Genomic DNA, 24,791 nt, shown 5'->3' with positions numbered 1-24,791 from the left:
AAACCCACACATACAAAAACACACAGAATATGTCCTCCCTTAAAGTATGCTAAACTTACAAAATTTAAAATGTATTAATTGGAAATGTAACATTCTGAAATAAATAAACTTCAAATTAAACGCATTCAAAGCACCTCATATGTACAGAAATCTTATTAATTTGGGAAAAGCATTTACTTTATATTTAGCATTATTCTGAATAAACAGATCTTCATTTGACAAGGTTTTGTCAAATACATTAGGAAAATATTTTGTGGATTAATTCACACTGATGAAATTAACTTCCACAATTTTCACTGTATTAGAAACTTTCAACTGAATGTGTGCAGCACTGAATGCTTCTATTATTTTAAAATCTAAATACATGTGAAAATTTTATACATATATATATTCAATAAGAATATATAGTATTATTAAAGAGACTTAGGACTTCCCTGGTGGCACAGTGGTTAAGAATCCACCTGCCATTGCAGGGGTTTCAGCCCTGGTCCGGGAACATCCCACATGCTGTGGAGCAACTAAGTCTGTGAGTCACAACTACTGAGCCTGCCCTCTAGAGCCCGTGAGAAACAACTACTGAGCCCGTGTGCCGCAACTACTGAAGCCCGTGTGCCTAGAGCCCGTGCTCCGCAACAAGAGAAGCCACCACGATGAGAAGCCCGCGCACTGCAACGAAGAGTAGCCCCCATCTGCCACGACTAGAGAAAGCCCGCGTGCAGCAACAAAGACCCAACGCAGCCAAAAATAAATAAATTTATGAACAAAATAAAAATCAAAAAATAAAGAGAATCACTTTCTGAAAATTCCAAGGGAGGGGAAAACTTTTAAGACACTTTAATCCTTTGAATAAAAATGTCTGAGCAGGAAGATATCTTTAATATCAACACTATTAGATCCAAAAAGAATAAATCCATCACATTTGCTGGAGGAAGCACCCTGACAAGTTCTGAAACTGAAACAAAAGATTCTTATGCCCTTGATTCACTAAAACATTGTCTCAAGCAATAGAAGTTTTCCACAAAAGGATAGATGCCAGCAATGGCTTAAATGGGGGAAAAATTGAGGTGAAATTTCTAAAGGTTCTCAAAATTTAATGAAACTCAATACAGAGCCTCAGATAGTAAAACACAAGGGTCTCCACATACATTTCTGTATTAGTTAGCAACAGAAACCAACTAGAGCTACCGTAGGCTAGAGATATAAATGTATATGAAAAAGGATGTATGTCACATGATCCAAGAAACGACTGAAAAACTAAGCCTTTAAAATGGGGCATGAACCAGGATCCCTCTAGGGACCCAAAAGTGGAAGTTGACGCACCTTCTCTTTAGAACGCTGGATCAATCAACCACAGCCACAGGGGTACGGTCATGAAATACAGATGTAACTGCTGGGGCTCCACCCCTAGAAATTAGAGATAGTCCTCAGAGAAGGGGGAACTATTTTAAACTGAGATGCCAATACAAAGGAGTATAATATTTTACATGATTTTTTTTTAAAAAGCATACTCCATTTGTCCACATTACTGAAATTCACTGTGTCAATATTATCCTAATCAAAAATCTGGAATAGTCTGCGAGGCAGATTTGATTATAGTGTAGTATATAATAAATAGGCATCATTAAAATAGAGTCCCTTGGTTTTTTTTTTTTAACATCTTTATTGGAGTACAATTGCTTTACAATGGTGTGTTAGTTTCTGCTTTACAACAAAATGAATCAGTTATATATATGCATATGTTCCCATATCTCTTCTCTCTTGTGTCTCCCTCCCTCCCACCCTCCCTATCCCACCCCTCCAGGCGGTCACAAAGCACCGAGCTGATCTGCCTGTGCTATGCGGCTGCTTCCCACTAGCTATCTACCTTACGTTTGGTAGTGTATATATGTCCATGCCTCTCTCTCGCCCTATCACAGCTTACCCTTCCCCCTCCCCATATCCTCAAGTCCGTTCTCCAATAGGTCTGTGTCTTTATTCCTGTCTTTCCCCTAGGTTCTTCATGACATTTTTTCTTAAATTCCATATATATGTGTTAGCATACAGTATTTGTCTTTCTATTTCTGACTTACTTCACTCTGTATGACAGACTCTAGTTCTATCCACCTCACTACAAATAGTTCAATTTCGTTTCTTTCTTTGGCTGAGTAATATCCATTGTATATATGTGCCACATCTTCTTTATCCATTCATCCGATGATGGGCACTTAGGTTGTTTCCATCTCCGGGCTATGAAATGAACATGAGAGCTGCAATGAACTTGATACATGACTCTTTTTGAATTATGGTTTTCTCAGGGTATATGCCCAGTAGTGGGATTGCTGGGTCATATGGTAGTTCTATTTGTAGTTTTTTAAGGAACCTCCATACTGTTCTCCACAGTGGCTGTATCAATTTACATTCCCACCAACAGTGCAAGAGGGTTCCCTTTTCTCCACACCCTCTCCAGCATTTATTGTTTCTAGATTTTTTGATGATGGCCATTCTGACTGGTATGAGATGATATCTCATTGTAGTTTTGATTTGCATTTCTCTAATGATTAATGATGTTGAGCATTCTTTCATGTGTTTGTTGGCAGTCCATATATCTTCTTTGGAGAAATGTCTATTTACGTCTTCTGCCCATTTTTGGATTGGGTTGTTTGTTTTTTGTTATTAAGCTGCATGAGCTGCTTATAAATTTTGGAGATTAATCCTTTGTCAGTTGCTTCATTTGCAAATATTTTCTCCCATTCTGAGGGTTGTCTTTTCGTCTTGTTTATGGTTTCCTTTGCTGTGCAAAAGGTTTGAAGTTTCATTAGGTCCCATTTGTTTATTTTTGTTTTTCTTTCCATTTCTCTAGGAGGTGGGTCAAAAAGGATCTTGCTGTGATCTATGTCATAGAGTGTCCTGCCTATGTTTTCCTCTAAGAGTTTGATAATTTCTGGCCTTACATTTAGGTCTTTAATCCATTTTGAGCTTATTTTTGTGTATGGTGTTAGGGAGTGATCTAATCTCATACTTTTACATGTACCTGTCCAGTTTTCCCAGCACCACTTATTGGAGAGGCTGTCCTTTCTCCACTGTACATTCCTGCCTCCTTTATCAAAGATAAGGTGACCATATGTGTGTGGGTTTATCTCTGGGCTTTCTATCCTATTCCATTGATCTATATTTCTGTTTTTTGTGCCAGTACCATACTGTCTTGATTACTGTAGCTTTGTAGTATAGTCTGAAGTCAGGGAGCCTGATTCCTCCAGCTCCGTTTTTCGTTCTCAAGATTGCTTTGGCTATTCGGGGTCTTTTGTGTTTCCATACAAATTGTGAAATTTTTTGTTCTAGTTCTGTGAAAAATGCCAGTGGTAGTTTGATAGGGATTGCACTGAATCTGTAGATTGCTTTGGGTAGTAAAGTCATTTTCACAATGTTGATTCTTCCAATCCAAGAACATGGTATATTTCTCCATCTATTTGTATTTGTCTTTAATTTCTTTCATCAGTGTCTTATAATTTTCTGCATACAGGTCTTTTGTCTCCTTAGGTAGGTTTATTCCTAGATAGTTTATTCTTTTTGTTGCAATGGTAAATGGGAGTGTTTTCTTGATTTCACTTTCAGATTTTTCATCATTAGTGTATAGGAATGCCAGAGATTTCTGTGCATTAATTTTGTATCCTGCTACTTGTTTTAAATACCATGTATACAGTTATGATTCCCAAATTCATATTTCTAGCCCAGATCTTTCCTTGCAGAAAGGAAATGTATGTATTCAGATACATACAGTGAACTATAAAATTGATATTTTAAGTGGATATCTCAAATTGTCTTAACATGTCCACAAAATCCTAATTTTTATCCTAGTTTTTCTCATACCATCCTCACTGATCAACCGAAAACCCAGGAATCTACCCTAGATTTCTCACTTTCTGTCACCCCCCATATTGAATTGAAAGTTCGTCGATCTTCATAACAAAATATGTCTCAAATCTCCCTATTTCTATCCCCACTGCTACTACTGCAGGTGATAACTATGATATGCCCTTTGGATTACAGTAACATCTTCCTACCAACCTAACTTTCTCTGTATGGTTAAGCTAACTGAATACACAACTAAGTTCCTTTGTTTTACTGTACTTTTGGTTTTTAGGGTGTGTTTTTAAATTTAATTCTGTTTTATAATTATGTAAAACAAGGCTTTCCAGAGAAGTCTAGTTTCCATCCCTGTCCCCTCTACCCCATTCCCTCCTTCCATCCCTCCCTTCCTTGCAGGGAACTATTTGTTAAAGTTCTTGTTTTCCCTTCCATTATTTTTAAATATAAGCAAATACAAACATATTCTCCCTTTCTCACATTAAGGGTAGTATAGTACACACATTTTTCTGGACCTTGCTTTTTTTCCCCACTTAATATATGCTGGAGATCTCTCAATAGCAGTGTAAATATTAAGCATTCATATATTGCCTACACACATATACTACCCCTAGGAAATAATTTTTGGTAAATTATTGGGCTTTACCTATTTCACTAGTAATCAAACCATGATCAGCGATCAGCTCAGGGCTGACATTCACCATATAGTACCAGTATAGCTTCAGTTTCGTCATCTGGAAACTTCCTTTAGGCTGGTTGTTGTCTAGCAAGTAGCCACCCCAAGTTCCATCTCCTGGACACCATAGGGACTCTAGAAGGTTAACCTAAGGCCTCCTATCTGGCTACCTCAGAAGCCCTGGGTAAAGGATGCCTTAGCACCCACCCAGCAGTGATCCAGGCCCTATCCTGACATGTTCCCACAGACACTACAGGAGGAGACACTATTGGCACTGGCCCTCCAGCAAACGAATGCTCAATGTCCATCTGGTCTACCCAAGTTATAGCTACCTGCTGCCTGTCTACATCCCCTCATGCAGCTCCTTATGGTAACTACAGCCGCTATAGGACTGGCTCTGAAAGATCTAAGGATGGCAGAGGAGTAGGTGGTAATGGAAGTCACTGCAGGCATCATCTTGGTATTGCACTGCAAACATTCCTGTAATGGGACAGAGATCACGGTAGGCTGGCAATATGAAGCTGGGGAGATGCCCAGGACAGGGAACCCCTTCCTAATATTCTTCTGAGTTTCACACACTCATTGAATGCCTACCCAACACTGGCATAATAATATTAATTTCATTACTAAAAATGAGAGTTAACCTTTACCTATCAGTTGTCCAGTGACTGGCACTGTTATAAACAAATATTAGCTTGTTTTGGTATTATATTTATTAGCATCACATCTGTTTACCAGATAAGAAAATATTAGCACAGAGAGGAAGATGGCAGAGTCAGGATTCAAACCTGGGCAGCTCAGAAACAAAGCGCCCAAGTTCACCTCTTTCTTTTTCTTTCTCTCTCATCTATCTTGATGGATTAAATTCAACTTTATTAAATATAGCATTCCAATAAATTATTTTTGTGCATTTAGTGTTTCTAGAGATAGTGAATATATTAAAAATATGTCAGTATTATGCAGACTAGAAAACATTTTCATATAATTTTTTAGTTCAGCAGAAGCTGATATAGGATTCTGTATCATAAATAACATTACTATTAAGAGAAAGTTTCTAGTTATTAAGATAAATCAACTAATGACTACAAATTTAATGGGAAAATAACTGGAAGAGTTTGAGATAGTTCCCAATGTCAAATAATGGCTCAGAAAAGCATATCATTTAGCTGGTAATAGCAGCAAACAGAAGATCATAGCAACAATATCTAAAAACAATTAAATGAGTATGAAAGTACTAGAATAACTTGATAGTTTTTCCTATAACTTATACCCTTTGGTAATTAGTTTTATAATAGAAAAACTTTAATTTAGGTAGAGAATAAAATGACTATATTCAATTTTTATTTCCTCTTGATTAATATATTAGTTTATATTACCATACCAGTTGTTAAATATTTTTAACATCACCATTTCTGAGTCACTACAATGCCCTCACAAATGTACTGCACCTTGAATTGTTTTTGGCACTATACAAAACATGAACATGCACAAATCACATCCAGATGCCTTATTAAAAACATAAGCACAGGGCTTCCCTGGTGGCGCAGTGTTTGAGAGTCCGCCTGCCGATGCAGGGGACACGGGTTCGTGCCCCGGTCCAGGAAGATCCCACATGCCGCGGAGCGGCTGGGCCCGTGAGCCATGGCCGCTGAGCCTGCGCGTCTGGAGCCTGTGCTCCGCAACGGGAGAGGCCACAACAGTGAGAGGCCCGTGTACCGCAAAAAAAAAAACAACACACAGAAAACATAATCACAGAGTGAAAAAAGCTCCTCTGAGCAGTGCAATTCAAGTCAGTATCTTGAAGGAACAGAGAATGTCAAAGAACACGGTAGAAAAGAAGTCAAATTTTAGGAATTATTAAGAACAACCTTATTCATAAGGAAAAATAAGAAACAGACTAAATGTCAGTAATTGGAAATTACTAAATAAATATGGTACATCCATGTAGTAATATATTATACAATTTGTATATTTGATGTCATAGAAGTATACATATTGGCAAGGAAAACTATATTTTTGAGTCGAACAAAAGCAGATTACTACACACTGTGTAAAATAGAAGCCATTTTGATTTAAAAATACACATGCAAAGAGAAATATCTATAAAAGGATACATGAAAATGAAAGTAATAGTTTTGTGATGGTGGGAATATGAGTAACTTCTATTCGTTCATCTGTAACTTCTGATTTTTTCAATAATGAACATGTATTACTTACACAATAAAAACAGCAATATTAAGAACTTATTTAGGTGTAAAAGTTATGTAAAAAGACAGAGGTATTTCAGTGGAGAGGTTCAGGGCATCAGATCTGAGGACAGATGACTGTATTTGAATCCTGGCTCCCTCACACAGTTGCTGTACAACCTCAGACAAGTTACTCGGCCTCACTGTGCTTAGTGTCCCCATCTGCAAAATATGGACACTGATGGCATTTGTCTCTTAGGATTATTGTGAAAATTAAGAGAGTTAATTTATGTAAAGTGTTTAGAATAGTGTTTACTATAGTGTAATCATTCAATATATTATAACTAATGTAATTTATGGAACTGCAATTAATCTTTTGTCAATGTAGTAAAAATACAGATTTTTAGACTTCAAAAATACTTTAATCTATCATCTTGAAAAAGCTGTTCATTATGAAATTTTAAAAGATTTAGTTTATAAATATTTTCCTCATAGATAATTGATGCTTAATTAAATTTATACTTAAAGAAGCATTACCAAAGTTACCAATGACCAAAATCCCATAGTATGTTTTTCTCTTAACTACTAAGACAAGGCACAATAACTAAAAGATGGTTTAAATTGTAAAAAGAAAAGAACTTTCTTCGTAACTGTCTAGGCCTTAAATAACTACCATACGAATTCTCAAAATCCATTTAAATTACCTTAGTTTCAGTTGACGGTATTTCTGAACACCTCAGAGACTTAAATATAACCATATGTTCTAAGAAAATCGTTATCCTTTGAGTAGATATCAAGCAAAAGGAAAGAGATATGCCAAAGCATCAAAACACCTCTCAGCTTCTCAATGTAATTTTGAATTCACGCATCAGAGATTTCAATGTAATTTATTTTCTCAAAGGCAGCAAGTCTCCAAAGGAGAGCCCCACATCAAGACTGCTTAGATGAGAGATTTTTCAGAATTTTAAAATTAAAATAGAACCTCAATTTCATTTCACCAAAAACTGATAATTAAGTTGATATTTTCCTCTTTGAAACAGCTCAGTAATTATTCAACATGAATGGAGCAGGAGTATGCCATGATGTATGATTTGTATAGTTATATGTCTGATTCCACTTTCACAGTCTATCCCCATTGCCCAATAAAAGTTTGCATTCACTCAGGTCTCTTTTCCCTTTCCTTCTGAAATTCAAACCATGATTAATATCTGCCCAAACATGGGACGGGTAAGACATAGCCTTCTGACATTATCATATAAACAATCTGGTTCATGCTTTCGTGGTCATAACTGTCTTCCTTATTCTTCCCTTAACTTCATATTCTATCTTTTGTTATAGCAGAAACTGGAAAGAAAGGATATTTGAATGATCTCTCCTCACACTGAGGTTTAGTTTCAAGACAAACTCTTTAAAAAAGAAAGTGCTAAAATTTCAGAAGTGTTGTGAACAAGTTTAGAGGACATGTAAATAAATTTAGTGCAAATGCCTAGTTAAGTCTGTACCACACTCAACGTGCAGAATGAGAAACTTGGAAGAGCAAACTGGGAAAACAGTATAGGGAAATCAATCAATTTCTAATTATTGTCTTCACGATAAAGTTTTTAATAAGAAACCAACACAACACCGATATATTCTTCAGTTCCAGTATTCATTTATAACTATTTACATTCTTTCTCAGTGATGGATTTTTAACTAAGCAGTACAGAGTCAGAATCACTTCTGAAAAAATGAGAGAAAGATATATGAGGAGTTAACATCATAAATAGACAATTATGATTTCATGTTTTAATGCTCTGATTAGGTTTTCCTTTCCCCCTTTTTCCTGTTTAACTTCTTTTGTTTTAGATAGACAAGTGATAATTTAGAAACTTCTACCTATAATGAATCTTCCACGGGTGCACTAACTGTAAATTAATTTAGATTAACTCTTTGAGATATAAACCCACCCTAAGAAAATTACTTAATGGCTTTAATCAGATTACATTAGGCACGAAGGGATAGGAGGAAAGGTGTATTTAAAACCAGAAGATTCGGGACTTCCCTAGTGGTGCAGTAGTTAAGAATCCACCTACCAATGCAGGGGACACGGGTTGGATCCCTGGTCCGGGAAGATCCCACATGACGCGGAACTAAGCCCGTGAGCCACAACTGCTGAGCCTGTGTGCCACAACTACTGAAGCCCGTGTGCCTGGAGCCCGTGCTCCACAACAGGAGAGGCCACCGTAAGGAGAACCCTGCGCACCACAGTGAAGAGTTGCCCCACTTGCCACAACTACAGAAACTACACGTTGCCCGTGTGCAGCAACAAAGACCCAACGCAACCAAAAATGAATAAATAAATAAAATTGATTCTTTAAAAAAAACAAAACAAAAACAGAAGACTCAGTCCCTGGTCTAAAGAAGTTCAGAGTCTAATGAGGAAAAATTCTGATCTTATCCAGCTGTTCCGTTAACTGATATTTCCTGACTTCCTTTTACTATCTACTTTACTCCTCTTCCCACAAGGAAAAAGGTACATTAATGTAAGTTTAAAAACACACAAAAGTATACTTTCTTCGAACAGTTTATATGTATATGTAAAGTGTGAAAACAAGGACCAGAAGCATATATACCAGTTATAATGGTTGCCTCTGAGAAAGGGTGAAGGGATCAAGATAAGGGAACATTTAGCTTTCAGGTTAAATTTTTTTAAATTATAGTTGATTTACAATATTGTGTCAGTTCCACATGTACAGCAGAGTGATTGAGTTATATACACATATATTTTTTTCAGATTCTTTTCCATTATAGGTTATTAAAAGAAATCGAACATAGCTCCCTATTTTATACAGTAAATCCTTATTGCTTATCTATTTTATGAACAGTGGTTTGTATCTGTTAATCCCAAACCGCTAATTTATCCCTCCCCACCACACTCCCTTTCCCCTTTGGTAACCATAAGTTAGTTTTCTATGTCTGTGGGTCTCTTTCTGTTTTGCATACAGATTCATTTGTATTATTTTTTAGATTCTGAAATATAAATGATATCATATTTGTCTTTGTCTGACTTACTTCACTCAGTATGATATTCTCTAGATTCATCCATGTTGCTACAAATGGCAATATTTCATTCTTTATTATGGCTAAGTAATACTCCATTTGATAGACAGACAGACAGACAGATAGATACCACATCTTTGTAAGCCAATTGTCTATTGATAGGTTGGGGTTTTTTTGACATCTTTATTGGAGTATAATTGCTTTACAATGGTGTGTTAGTTTCTGCTTTATAACAAAGTGAATCAGTTATACATATATATATATGTTCCCATATCTCTTCCCTCTTGTGTCTCCCTCCCTCCCACCCTCCCTATCCCACCCCTCTAGGTGGTCACAAAGCACTGAGCTGATCTCGCTGTGCTATGCGGCTGCTTCCCACTAGCTATACTGATAGGTTCTTGGGTTGTTTCCATGTCGTGTTTCCATGTCGTGTTTACTATTGTAAACAGTGCTGCTATGAACATGGCGGTGCCTGTATATTTTCAAATTAGTTTTTGTCTTTTCCAGATATATGCCCAGAAATAGGATTGCTGGATCATATGGTAGCTCTATTTTTAGTTTTTTAAGAAACCTCCATTGGGACTGACATATATACACTAGTATGTATAAAACAGATAACTAATTTTTAAAAAAACAATTAAAAAAAAAAGAAACCTCCATACTGTTTTCCATAGTGGCTGTACCAACTTACATTCCCACCAACAGTATAGGAGAGTTCCCCCCCTTTTTTTTATTGGAGTATAGGTGCTTTACAAACCCCTCCTTTTTTTTTTTTTGGCTATGCTGCACAGGCTTGCGGAATCTTAATTCCCCAACCAAGGATTGAACCCAGGCCCTCGGCAGTGAAAGTGTGGAGTCCTAACCACTGGACCACCAGGGAATTCCCCATTTGTAGACTTTTTGATGCTAGCCATTCTGACAGGTGTGAAGTGATACCTCATTGTGGTTTTGATTTGCATTTCTCTAATAATTAACAATGCTGAGCATCTTTTCATGTGCCTGTGGGCCATTCTGTATGTCTTCTTTGGAGAGAAGTCTATTTAGGTCTTCTGCCCATTTTTTGATTAGATTGTTTTTCTGATATTGAGTTGTATGAGCCGTTTATATATTTTGGAAATTAAGCCCTTGTTGGTTGTATTACTTGAAAATATTTTCTCCCATTCCATAGGTTTGTCTTTTTGTATTGTTGATCATTTCCTTTGCTATGCAAAAGCTTTTAAGTTTGATTAGGTCCCATTTATTTATTTTTGCTTTTATTTCTGTTGCTTGCAAGATTGATCTAAGAAAATATTGCTACAATTTATGTCAGAGAATGTTTCCCCTATGTTCTCTTCTAGGAGTTTTATGGTGTCATATCTTATATATAGGTCTTTAAACAATTTTGAGTTTATTTTTCTATATGGTGTGAGGGAGTGGTCTAATTTTATTGATTTACATGTAGCTGTCCAGCTTTCCCAACACCACTTGCTGAAGAGACTGTCTTTTCTCCATTGCATATTCTTGTCTCCTTTGTTGTAGATTAACTGACCACAGGTGTGTGGGTTTATTTCTGGGCTCTCTATGCTGTTCCACTGATCTATAATATATGTCTGTTTGGGGGCCAATATCACACTGTTTTGATTACTGTAGCTTTGTAGTCTTGTCTGAAGTCTGAGAAGGCTATGCCTCCAGCTTTGTTCTTTTTCCTCAGGATTGCTTTGGCAATTCTGGGTCTTTTGTGATTCCATATAAATTTTAGGATTATTTGTTCCAGTTCTGTGAAAAATGTTATGGGTAATTTGATAGGGATCGCATTAAATCTGTAGATTGCTTTGGGTAGTATGGCCATTTTAACAATATTAATTATTCCAATCCAAAAGCATGGGATATCTTTCCATTCCTTTGAATCCTCTTCAGTTTCCTTTATCAATGTTTTATAGTTTTCAGCATATAGGTCTCTCCTCCTTGGTTAAGTTTACTCCTAGGTATTTTTTCTGACATGATTTTAAACTGGATTGGTTTTTTACTTTCTTTTTGATATTTCATTGTTAAAGAAATGCAACAGATTTCTGTATGTTAATCTTGTATCCTGCTACCTTGCTGAATCCATTTATTCGTTCTAATAGTTTTTGTATGAAGTCTTTAGGATTCTCTATATAGAGTATCATATCGTCTGCACATAGTGACAGTTTTACCTCCTCCCTTCCAATTTGGATACCTTTTACTACTTTTTTTTTGTCTGATCGCTGTGGCTAGGATTTCCAATACTATGTTGAATAGAAGTGGTGAGAGTGGGCATCCTTGACTTGTTCCAGAATTCAGCAGGAAGGCTTGCAGCTTTTCACCACTGAGTATTATGTTGGCTGTTGGGTTTGCTGTAAATGGCTTTAATATGTTGAGATATGTTCCCTCTATACCCACTTTGGTGAAAGTTTTTGTCATGCATGGATGTTGAATTTTATCAATTGCTTTGTCTGCATCTATGGAGATGATCATATGGTTTTTGTCTTTTCTTTTGTTAATGTGGTGTATCACACTGATTTCTTTGCATATGTTGAATCATCCTTGCAAACCTGGAATGAATCCACCCTGATCATAGTGTATGATCCTTTTTATGTACTGTTGGATTTGGTTTGTTAATATTTTGTTGAGGATTTTTCGTCTATGTTCATCAAAGATACTGGCCTGTAATTTTCTTTTTTTTGTAGTGTCTTTGTCTGGTTTTAATATCAGGGTGATGGTGGCTTCACAGAATAAATTTGGGAGTTTTCCCTCCTCTTCAATCTTTTGGAATAGTTTGAGAAGGATAGGTGTAAGTTCTCCTTTTTGTTTGGTAGATTTCCCCATTGAAGCCATCTGATCCTGGATTTTTGTTTGCAGGAAGTTTTTTTTATTACAGATTCTATGTCACTTCAGTGATTGATCTGTTAAAATTATCTGTTTCTTCTTGACTCAGTTTTGGCAGGCTGTATGTTTCTAGAAATTTGTCCATTTCTTCTAAGTTGTCCAATTAGTTGGCATATAACTGTTCATAGTATTTTCTTATATATATTTTGTATTTCTGCAGTATCATTTGTTATTTTTTCCTCTTTCATTCCTTATTTTGTTTTTTTGAGTCCTATCTCTTTTCTTCTTAGTGAGCCTGACTAGAGGTTTGTCAATTTTATCTTTTCAAAAAAACAGCTCTTGGTTTTACTGATCTCTTCTATTGTTTTTTTATCTCTATTTTATTTATTTCCTCTCTGATCTTTATTTCCTTCCTTCTGCTGACATTTGGTTTCATTGTTCCTATTTTTCTAATTCTTTTAGGTGGTAGGTTAGGTTGTTTGGGATTTTTCTTGTTTCTTGAGGAACTTCCCTCTTAGAACTGTAATTGCTGCATCCCAATATGTGCTGTCATTATTGTTTGTCTCGAGGTATTTTCTGATGGCCATGTCCCGCTATGCACGTACTGACATTGGGTTCGGTCCAGACCACATCCCAGGCCCTCAGGGCTGTCTCCATGCACCTAGATGGAGTCCTCTCCCAGGGCTAACCACACGAGTTTCAGTGCCTAGCTACTACATGTACTAGCAGCCTCCCTCCCCACAGTGCATGTTTCCAGCTTGGAAGTGTGATGAGGTGGCAGCCAATAGTACTCATCCCTCTCCACCCTAACAGGTTAAATTTTTAAAAGCAAAATGTATCCAATGTATTACTACATAAAGTTTTTAAAAATATAGCCATAAAAAATTTCTGGAAAAAATACGCTAAAGTACTAATGGTGCTTGATTCTGGGTGGTATGAACATGAGTGAAAGACATTAACTTCTTAGTATTTACCATTTAAGTTCCTACCAGTCCATCACAAGGGAAGGTGTAGCATTTTATTGGTTGATTAGTTTATTATTATTATCAGAGATGCCCATATTAACAACAGTTGCCTTCTCACAGTTCCTAGAACTATACCTAAGTAACATAGTGATAGTGTTACCTTTATTACTGTTGAGACTGTTACAAAGACAACATTAGATGGAGCTTCCTAAATCTCCTATCACATATTCTAAAGCAAAGGTCTACAGTCAAGATTTCTGCCAAACATTAAAAAATAATAATAAAACTAAGGTGTAACACTGCAGGCACAGGTAGTGTGCCACTTGCATAGACCCTTATGCTCTTTGCTGTGGTATGCTTAATACAATCACATCTGCAGGTGACAGGAGACTAGTTCTAGATTTCTGTACCCAAGATAATTGGAATACTTCCCATAGGAACCAACTCCCAAAATCCTTCCCCTTATTTAAGTGATTTCCCACAATAGTCCATCATGAAGTTTTATAGTATCTCAAAAAACTAGCTCTGGCTTTTTGGAATAAGCCTAGCAGGTAAAGTAATAAATCACCAGTATTTCCTTAAGGGCTGCTCAAGTTTTCTGCTAAATACAGCAGGCATAATATGCTTCATATCTAAATTTGAGACCAAAACCCCAGATATTTCCCAGTTGTATGGTTCTTGATTTTCCTAGGTGTCCAAAGTCTTCAAGAAATTCTCTTAGAACAATGAGATAGCAATCTTGGGCATGTTAATGTACCTCTCTAAGCTGCTGCTTTTTCAAAGTTAATTAATTAAACAGATAAGTAAGTAATAAAATCAAAATATTTCTGTGAAGATAAAATTAAGTTCTATACAAAGACTTCAGCAGAGCCTGAAACACGATAAACATATATATTACTGTAGACACATTAATAAACATCCCTCTGGCTGGAGGGCTCCTTTACCATAGGGCCTTCCCACCATGCTATCCTCCAGATTTCTACTATACTCTAAAATAGTGAGGGTTTCTTCCCTGGGCTCCAAAGTTGACAGCCATGTTGGGCCTAGTCTTCAGAAATAGCTTTGAGTTTTCCATTTCCTTAAAGAGATTACCTCACAAAGTACAAACACACTTGCCTCCCTCATTAGGGACAGTTTCCTAGGAGATGTACCTTGTTGGTAAGCTTAAACTTACGGCAAATACAGATGTTCTAGTCAGTTTAAACCACCCATTATTGCCCTCAGGTAATAAGATTATTGTCAGTCCATTTGTGACTCTATGTAATGCTCCCTAAATGTATCAGAGACTGAGTTCCTATAGGATTTGCTAACAGAAACCTGTAAAGTGTCAGGTCCTATTAACTGTCAGATTGCCATTAGCATTATTCCTCCACTTCCCAGACATGCCTCAACCCCTAGCAATGGACACAGGCCATGTTCGATTTATAGTGTATCTCTCTTATTTACTCGCTTGGTTACTGAATAGTTCTTTTTAAAAGCACTGACCTGTTCTCTGGTTACAAACACTTAGAGCCTCAGTTTTGCTGCTAATGAACTGTATGATCTTAGTAAAGTTGCACGTCTCTAGGTGTCAGTTTTGTAATCAGTCAATTAAGGATATCTTTAATGTCTATGATTTAATTTCTATCATTCCACTACTAGATAAGTATCTCAGACAAAAAAAATTATGAAAGATATATATAGATTTACCATGGAAAACACAGCAATCCCACCAGCTTACTTTAAGACTGGAAGTGTATAAAAATAGGTTTTTAGGACCACTGTGTACGGCTGTGTAGGCTGTGCACTGCAATAAGTACCTGGCTGAGGGGGGTGCTTAAGTACAGTGTGCGTTGGGTCCACCAAAGCTTACACCTAGAGGAAGGACTGCCTTTTTCTTCTTACATAGGTGGTATCTGCTAACTGAGCTATATTCTCATGATGAACTGTTTGCTCAAAGGTGGTACTGCTTTCTAATTCATCCACCCAGCAGGCTATGCCTTTACCTAAATTGCACAAAGACATCTCATTTTACAGGTCACAGGTGGCCTGCAAAAGTAGAACTATAAAAGAATTCTACACTACTAGTAACAATTGATCTCATCACATAAAAAGATCTCCAAAACACAAAGATGCAGGAAAAGTCTTCAAGATCAATTTCTCCCCAAATTGGTCATACTTAGAGTGCAGACACACACACACACACACACACACACACACATACACAAAATAAAGAATTCTTCAGAGGAGAAATGTTCACGAACAAAAACCTGAAGTCAAAGAAAAGGCTTATCAAAAATCTAAATAAACCATGTAATATAAATAACTTTTACTATTTTAAGACTAAAAATTTTTGTGTCAAAGGCATCTGGAAAATACAGACACAATTTTTTTATACTTACCCTCTTCACACAGAAATTGTGAAAATCAATAGAAACAATATAAAGCAGTTAAAATACACTTAAAGAAAATATAAACAAAGAATTTATTACTAAGTACTAAATTATTTTAAAAGTAACATTTAAATAAAAGGAATAAAGAAATGTGTTTTAATGACCCTAATTTTAAGAAAACATCAAAATCAATAGCATGGAGCTTGTGAAGTAGCCATAGAAAGAGAGTGGCAAGTGTGTGCGTGTGTATATATATGGGTTACATGTACCCTTAAGACATAAGTGATGCTGGAAATTATTTTTAATAGCATTTAAAATTAACTCACCAAAAAAAATAACATCATATGATTTTTAATAATATAGCTATTCCGCCATATGTAAATATAGCTTGGTAATCTCTATGGTGAACTGAGAATGAAAAGCTATAAATAACAAAGACATTCTAATAATTTTACACTAAGTTTGTTTATATAAAATCTAATAGGCTTCTCCTATCTAATATAAAAATGGGAAGTACGAAATAGCACGAATGGAATTTCAAAGGTTGTTCTATCTTACCAACTTAAACAAGATATCACAACCTACTATCTAACTCTTAGGCCTTTTTAAAATAAGAGGATTATCAGAAAATCTGCTTAATTTTAAGAACAACAAAGTAAAATAAATTAAAATTGTGAACAAAGAAATTTGAAAAATTATTTTAATGTTTATTTTTCCTAGAAAAATTTCTTATAGATATTATCCCCTTTTGTATTCCAAAAAATGGAAGATTAACATGGCCACCTAGAGGAGAAAATATGATCAACAAATAGAGGCCATAATATTTTCTTACTTTTTCTACAGTATCTGTATTTCAGATTTATAATATATAAACTGCTCTAAAGGACCCAACTGAAGGGGTTAATTATGAATGAGACTTAGGGAGGACACTAAAGCAGCAGTGATGACCAAACAGAAGCTAAAGCATCATTCATTTTTGCAGTGGACTTGACAAGTACAGCCTTTATAAACTTACTGTGTGACCTTAGGTTAAAAATTACTTATTTGAGTTAAAATCTCCTCTCACTTCTGTAAAATGGAAATAATCTTATCTACCACAGTGTGTTGCAGTGAAGCCTAAGTATAACAATGTGTACAGAAACTATCAGAGTCAGGCACACAGTAGGAGCTCAATGAATGGTAGTTCTCCCTACTTGATCAGAAAGCTCTCTTGCACTGGTCCTCCTAATCCCTATCCAGGCCCTCCCTGACCCTCTCTACTCTTGTAGATATTTCCAATATTGGCTGTTCCAAAGCTTCTCTACTGGAATTATTCAGAGATTGAGAAATGGGGTAATGGTTCTTTACCAGCCCTAATGAGGTAACAATATGTCATGTAAAAAATGTACATATAAAAATATTTTTCCTTCTACCTTATAATTCCCTTTAGTCACCTCAACCCACATTAGTCAAGTGTTACCTTCATAAACCTGCAGAATAGTATGCAGAACAAAGGGTCAGAGCAGTAAAGAGAAGCATAACCTACTCTACCGATCCCCTTCCTTGTACCTCAGGAGAATGAACCAAATCCTATAAGAGAACTATACTCAGTAGCCCTCTTAGGTGACCAGACATGAAGTGAGCAGTACTTCTCCTGAGTCAACTATGCAGAGGCACAACCACCTGGCAGAGACTCAAATGTGTATTAGAAACAAATCCCCATCCTTCCCAAATATATACCAGAGGAGGGTTACTATTGTTGGGTTGGAGGGAGAAGGTGAACCCCTTCAACTACCTCTCAAGATTCTTGACTCTGAAAGTTGATAAGAGAACAAGTGGTATGAAAGTGCAGGCAGCAAATGTACACTCTCTTCCACTTATTCTCTCCTAACCACCTTCAATCTCATGTATGATTCTACACTACTAAAATGTACACTGAAAGTAACTGATCATCTTCTACTGGACAAAGGGGCTTGTCTGAATTCTCATCCTCCCCAGTTTCTCTGTGGTGTAGCATTCAAAACTCTCCTTCCGTGTCTGATGAAATGCAACATTCTCCTGGTTCTCCACTTCATGGTTGTTACTTTCTCTTCTCTGTTTAAGTGACATCCTTAATTCTCTGTTAATGAAAGGAAATGACTCTCTTATCTTTTCTCTCCATACATTCTCCCTCAACAATTTAATCCCTTCCCTTGGTTCCTATTCTCTAAGTATATACAATCTGAAAAAAACCTTCTCCCAAACTCCATTCATGATTTCAAGATCCACAGCCATTTCCAGTTGCCTAAATATTCTGCCTTACCATATACACAAAACCACTTTTATCTTCCACCCCAACCCACCATCCAAGAAAAAACCATCCCTCTCTGGATTTCTTATTTATATTAATGACCTCATCATTTTCCTAGTCATACTTGCTGGAAACTAGTGTCATCTTTGACACTTCCTTCCTTCTTTCTAATGTTCCAAATACATTTAGTTCCTAAATCCAGTAAATTGCACCTCTGTAATGTCTCTCCTATCCTCCTATATTCCTCTTGCCACTACTTCAATTCAGATTTTTACCATTTCCCACATAGATGACTCCAAAGACCTCCTTTATTGGTGTCTTTTCCTATAGCCTTCCTGTTGCTACATTACTCTTTCTAAAGCACATCTCTGGTCATGGTTCCTTGGTGAAAAACTTTTAGTGAGTTTTCACTGGTTAACAAATTAAATCCAAACTTCTACTCAGTGAGGCACTCCAGGCTTTACACCTCACCTCTTTCCTTTTTATTTTACATATATGTGTGTGTGTGTGTGTATGTGTGTGTGTGTGTGTGTGTGTGTCTGTGTGTATATACTAATATACAGTATATATACTGATATACTGATACATATATATATATATATACTTATATACACACAGACACACACACACACACACATACACACACATACACCTATGTTAGAGCCAAGAGGACTTTTCTCTTGTCCTAAAATAGTCCCTACATTTTACCACTGCGTACTCTGGCGTTTATGAACTTCCCTCTATCTAAAATACCTCTGCTTATTCTTTTCAACTTTATACCCATTCTTCAAAGCTGAACCCAATTGCCATTTTCATGGATGTTCTCTCACATCTTCCCCAATGGATGGTAATTCACTCCCTTCCTTAAAACCTTTTAGCATTTTATACGTACTTCTGCATCTTTGCCTGTGGGCATGTTCAGAACTTACTATCACTTGAAATTGCTTTTCTCTAAAATCTGGAGCTCTGAAATCTCCCTCTCTAATCAAGTTTTCCTATTCTTCCCTGACTCCACTGATTGCTGTTGAGTGTATTTTGCACTCACAGCAATCTTTGATTTTTCAATTAGCAATAATCTATGATACAAAAAACTATCCTCCTAGTCTACTGTTATCTTACATTACCACTTGTTCATCTCCCCATCCTAAATCCCAATGACAGTATTTTAACAACAAGGATATCCACCTCTACCTGGATATTCCACAGACACCTCAAATTCAGTATGACTGAAACTAAATTATCTCCCTCCCACAAACTTACTTCTCTTATGCTTTCTAAACTAATTAAACAATCTTAATTCCTTACTCATTGCATATGTTCAGTCACTCACCAGGATATACTGAGACCATCCCTCAATCTACAAATTCTTTGTCCCTCAATTAACATTGCTAATGAGGATCTCATCACTGTTTATCTAACCAGTCCTTTTGCCTCCAGTAGTTCCTACCTCCAATTCATCTTCTATTACAGTAGTTAAATAATCCTTCTTAAACACACTGACCTAAAAGTGCCACACTATCCAGCTTAAAAACCTTCCAGGGTTCTACATTCCCTATAAGACAACATCCAAACTCCTGAGCATGGCATTCAGCACAGATCCTAGCTTAAAGACACTGAAACACACTGTCTTCTGCTTTCCTGCAATCACTATTACATAGTGGTTGAACAGTTCTCCCTCAAGTCTAGTTCACCTATCCCGTGAAGGCTGCATCATACATCAGACTTCCCCTTTCGCCACCTCCCAAACAAAGTCTCAGTCCTCCTCTGTATTTCTACATTACGTTGTTCATGTAACTAGCAGACCTCTTAACACACTACATTACACATGTACTCACTGGTCATCCTCCTCCAGTCTGTGGGCTCTTTAAAACAAGCTTGTTTTTATTCATCTTTACATCCACAGGATCTAGTATGGCACATAAAAAAACTTTCAACAAATGTTTATGAAATAAATAATTTCAGAATGCCTAAAATCAATCTACCCTGGGTGCTTTATCAAATGATTTAGGGTAGAAATGGTAGAAAAGTACAAGTGGGTCCTAAATATATAGGTGAAATGAAATGAGAGGGTGATTCCAGAGGTGAGGGCAGGAACAGAGAGCCACTGAGATTATGCTTCTCTCTTCACCCCTTTTCCCACAGATTGTTGAGCCACGCGAGAATAACAGGACTACAAGGAAGAAGCAATCAAGCCAGCAGAGAGGCAGAAGAAGGAGTGAGCAGGGAAAAATAAAACCCTAAACTGAAGCTGCAGAAAGGGAAGTGTCTAGGGTCACAGACTACACACTCAGGGCTTGCCAGCAGCTACTCACTATCATCACCATCAATGCTTCACCACCCATAACTATGACTACCATTTACTGATCACTTACCTATCACGCACCAGACACTATGCTAAAAACACCACACATACCATTTAATGTCCATGACAACCCTATCAGCAAGGTATTATTCACACTTAGAGACAATGAAACAAACCTAGAAACTATCAAGTACACTGCCCAAGGTTTCGCCACTAATATGGTAAGTCACAGGGCCAGAATGTGAACAAGGATCAGGCTTCAAGACCCATTCTCTTTCTGCTCTACTATTCATGAGCCAGGGTTTACATTATTTAGTTATCTTTGTAAGCACATGTCTTATTTTCTCTAGTACTAAGAAAGGTAATTTTGAGGGTAGAGTCCATGTCTAATATTTTTTATTTCTTTCCTAGCATCTCATAATGAGCCTTCCATATTTGATTAATTTCTTACTGTACTATGTACTAGCAGAAATAAAAGGGAGATATATCAATCTTTAGTTAGCACGAAGCCAAATACAAAAATTTAACTCCTTTGACAACTGTATGTGCCAGAGTAAGTCATCAATAGTAATAGGCCCCAAAACACAGCTACAATATTAAGGTTAGTTTGTGTTTGATATAATAATAAAAATGCTATTTAAAATATATTGCTCTTTTCTTCATATCTGGGTATAAATATAATAATTACTAGGAGTAGTCACACATTGTATCAATCACACAAACAACTTACTTAGATGTGGAAATAAAAATGCTTTAGGTAATGGTAAAACCTTTTTTATTTCTCTTTTAGAAAGATATAAAAACACTTGAGAGTGGACCTGTATCTTCTACATAGGTTGACTTCTAATGTCAATGTCAGCACATGAGGCAAAAATCAACAGGGGACAAAAAAATCCTTGAAAATTCCTTAAATTTCCCTTAAAGTCTCGTACTATACAGTACTGGCTCTCAATAAATCTATCTCAGACAGTTTTTCCTCCTACATGGAAGAGATCACCACTCCTTCCGCTTCATGCCACATGAAGTATCTGGCTCATGTTAGGGTCCATACTGAATGAAAAAGCATTCATTTACACACTAGAATCATATTCAACACTGTGAGATTCTTAGACCATATCAGTTCCTGTAACAGGTATTTAGGAACTGATTCCATCTGAGACAACAGCAGATTCACACTTCCCATCTCACGATTGCTAGGCATATGTTCATTATGAAAAGAGAGCTAGAATTACCACTGTATTTAAATTATTTGGTGTTTTGTTTTTGGGTGTTTTTGGTTTTAGTTTTGGTTTTTGGCTTGAGCCCAAAGATTTGAATTTGAATAAATTATATTCCCAGAAATGTGACCCTACCATATATGCTATCTCTTATTTATTGTACAACCACAGACACCTAGAGTTTTAGAAACAAATAATCAAATACTATAGTGTAAAAAAAAACCAAAACTTAACCTATCTTACCTTCATCTATTGATGCTTCGCTACTGTATCCATCATACTCTGCAGAGAGAGGGCTATATTTCTGTCTTGTTTCCCAAGTATAGCTCTTTTGTCTAGCATCTGCCAATGGTAGTCTGGAATTGTGTGTTCTGGATAAGGCCTCATGATATTTACCCAGTGCTTCATCTTCACTTTCAGAGGATGAACCATGCTCATCTTTGTCAATGTAGGAATTATCTATTTGGAACGACAAGGAGAACAGATCAAAATATAACGCAACAAAATGTAGCGAATTTGCTATAGTTACATACATGTTACATGCTTATATATGTATCACATATATTCATACACAGACAAATATATATATATAAACATATATATACACATACACACAATCTGAATTTTCAGCTTTAGAAAAATAGTTTTTCATTTAAGAAGCCCAAGCTTTAGATTTTTATGTTTTAATAGAAAAAACTGACTTGTATATTTGAATTATATAAATAATATTAGTCATAGGGATTTTCCAACCACGGTACAGGTAAACAGAGTCATAAGGCTCTCCATCTTACACAATTATTTTTAAAGCATCAGCAGCACACAAAGGAAGTTATAAGTATTGCCAATACATATGGACCTGATTCAAATAATTCATGCTACAAGAGACGTTTTTGGTTATCATCTTAGTCAAAATTTTCGTAACTGATGACGCTCAGTGTTAGAAGCAGAACAAAGAAATGGACAGACATACACTATCGATGGAATTATAAATGGTACAACTTTTCTAGAGAGCAATCTGGCTATACATATCAAACTTTCTGATCTGCATAGTCTTTGACCCATTTCTAGGAATTTACCAATTCCATTTCTAAGAATTCAGCCTAAGAAAATAATTAACAAGTGAGCAATGATATGTATTTGAGACAATTTACTACACTGTGTTTAACAGCAAAGGAAAACAAAAATAAAATATGAGCTAAATGTGCATCACTGAGCCTTGGTTAAGTAAATTATGATACATCTATGCAATGATATACTATACAGTCATTAAAAATGAGGAGGTGGACTTACAAGTACTCACAGGGAAAGAATAACTACCACATCATGTTAAGAGAAAAGAGAAGCTTTTCTCATGTTAAGAGAAAAGAGAAGAAAAGAGATTAACATACGTATGCCTACATGCAACATATACACACATACATGCAGTATAAGTTTACACGTACATACAAAAACGTCTGGAAGCATATACACCAAGCTTAACACATTATCTGTGAAAGGCAGACTTACTATGAAAATTCTACTTGAATATACCCAAATTTCAAATAAATTTTTCAGAAGGTAAATTAATTAATTTTATATTATTTTTAAAAGCACTAGTGGGGCTTCCCTGGTGGCGCAGTGGTTGGGGGTCCGCCTGCTGATGCAGGGGACGCAGGTTCATGCCCCGGTCCGGGAGGATCCCACGTGCCACGGAGTGGCTGGGCCCGTGAGCCATGGCCGCTGAGCCTGCGCGTCCGGAGCCTGTGCTCCGCAGTGGGAGAGGCCACAGCGGTGAGAGGCCCGTGTACCGCAAAAAAAAAAAAAAAAAAAAAGCACTAGTTATTACCATTTTTTAAGGTAAAAATTTTGAAACTGCATCATGTTGAGATTCATTTAGACCATGATGCAACCTTCTCAGAATTATAAAACAACTCTAGAAGGATAAAGAGACCATAGCAGTCAGAATTTATTAGTTCAGTCTAGATATTTCTCTCATTATACTCAGCTAAGATCATCTGCAGTAGACAAATCAATGTTTGAAATTCAGGTGGGGAAACACAGAATGAGTAATTTTAAAATATGGGATAGAAACTGAATGTTTACAGTTAGAAGTAAGGGAGCTTGGACGTCACTAGTCTAAGTCCTGCTTTTTAATTCAGCAAAATAAAACCATCAAAGGGTGAAACTATGACTGATGTTATATTCTGCACTGTCCAATTTAGTAGTCACCAACCACATGCAGCTATTTAAACTAAGTAGAAATAATAAAATTTAAAATCTAGTTCTCCAGTGCTACTAACCACGTTTCAAGTGCTCAATAGCTACATGCAGACAGTGGTTACTGTATGAAGCAATATAGATATGTAGAACTTTTCCATCATTGCAGAAAGTTCTATTGGACAGAGATGGCATCTGCTGAGATGGCAGATCTAGTCTAGAACCTAGGCATTCTGACTCCCAGGGTTTAGCACTTGTGGGATACCATGGTGGTGGTCTTAAGGCGGCAGGAGAGTTCTGAGGAGGGTAACTAGAAATTCACCTACTACAAAATATTACCTAAAGTAGCCCTGCATTCAGGAACAGAGAAGGAAACTCTTCTTCCTCTTATTATACCTTGTAAGCTCTGTCAGAACCTAGGACACAGGTACTAGCAACCTTATAGTTCAGCTAATGAAGGGACAATCCATATGGGTCAAATGATTTTCAAAACGATTTTAGAACATAACATGTTTCGGTTTAGTGCTGACTATAATCTAGAATACTTCAGAAATATTTGATTTCTTTTAGGTAGCAGCATGTTTCTTAATGAAAACAAATCAAGACAAAATTTAAAATTCTGTATTGTTACTGCAGTATTTATTACTAGCATCCATTCTACTGTTATTTTATGAATAAAATAATATGTAAACTATTCTTCTTAATTTTATTTCTCTTTTAATTTTTGCTACTTCAAGTAATAAGGCTACCAAAAAAACACTGAATCTGACATTCAAAAAACTGCTACAAGAATAGACTTCAAAATGGAGGTATTTCCAAAACTTGGCATTCCTTTTTAATCAGCTCATCCATCCTGGATCAGCCTCTATTATATCATTTAAAAAACATTCATATAATTGA

The 24,791-nt window shown here is 36.3% G+C and overlaps 1 protein-coding gene across 2 annotated transcripts in view; it reads right to left on the bottom strand.

The window, feature by feature from the left end:
* Positions 1–24,791, bottom strand: part of SYT14 (synaptotagmin 14) — a gene marked incomplete at its 3' end in the record, with an annotated part of 217,283 nt that overhangs the window by 120,282 nt on the left and 72,210 nt on the right. For both annotated transcript variants that reach the window (XM_082832664.1, XM_082832665.1), the window contains exon 3: positions 21,939–22,154. In XM_082832664.1, the coding sequence (XP_082688790.1) occupies positions 21,939–22,154 (216 nt within the window). The remainder of the gene's footprint in view (positions 1–21,938; positions 22,155–24,791) is intronic.

Source organism: Leucopleurus acutus, assembly GCF_964270905.1.
Source record: "Leucopleurus acutus genome assembly, chromosome: 2".
In the NCBI taxonomy this organism is placed as follows: domain Eukaryota; kingdom Metazoa; phylum Chordata; class Mammalia; order Artiodactyla; family Delphinidae; genus Leucopleurus; species Leucopleurus acutus.
The sequence above is the reverse complement of the archived record's forward strand: the minus strand, read 5'-3'. Positions and strand labels throughout refer to the sequence as shown.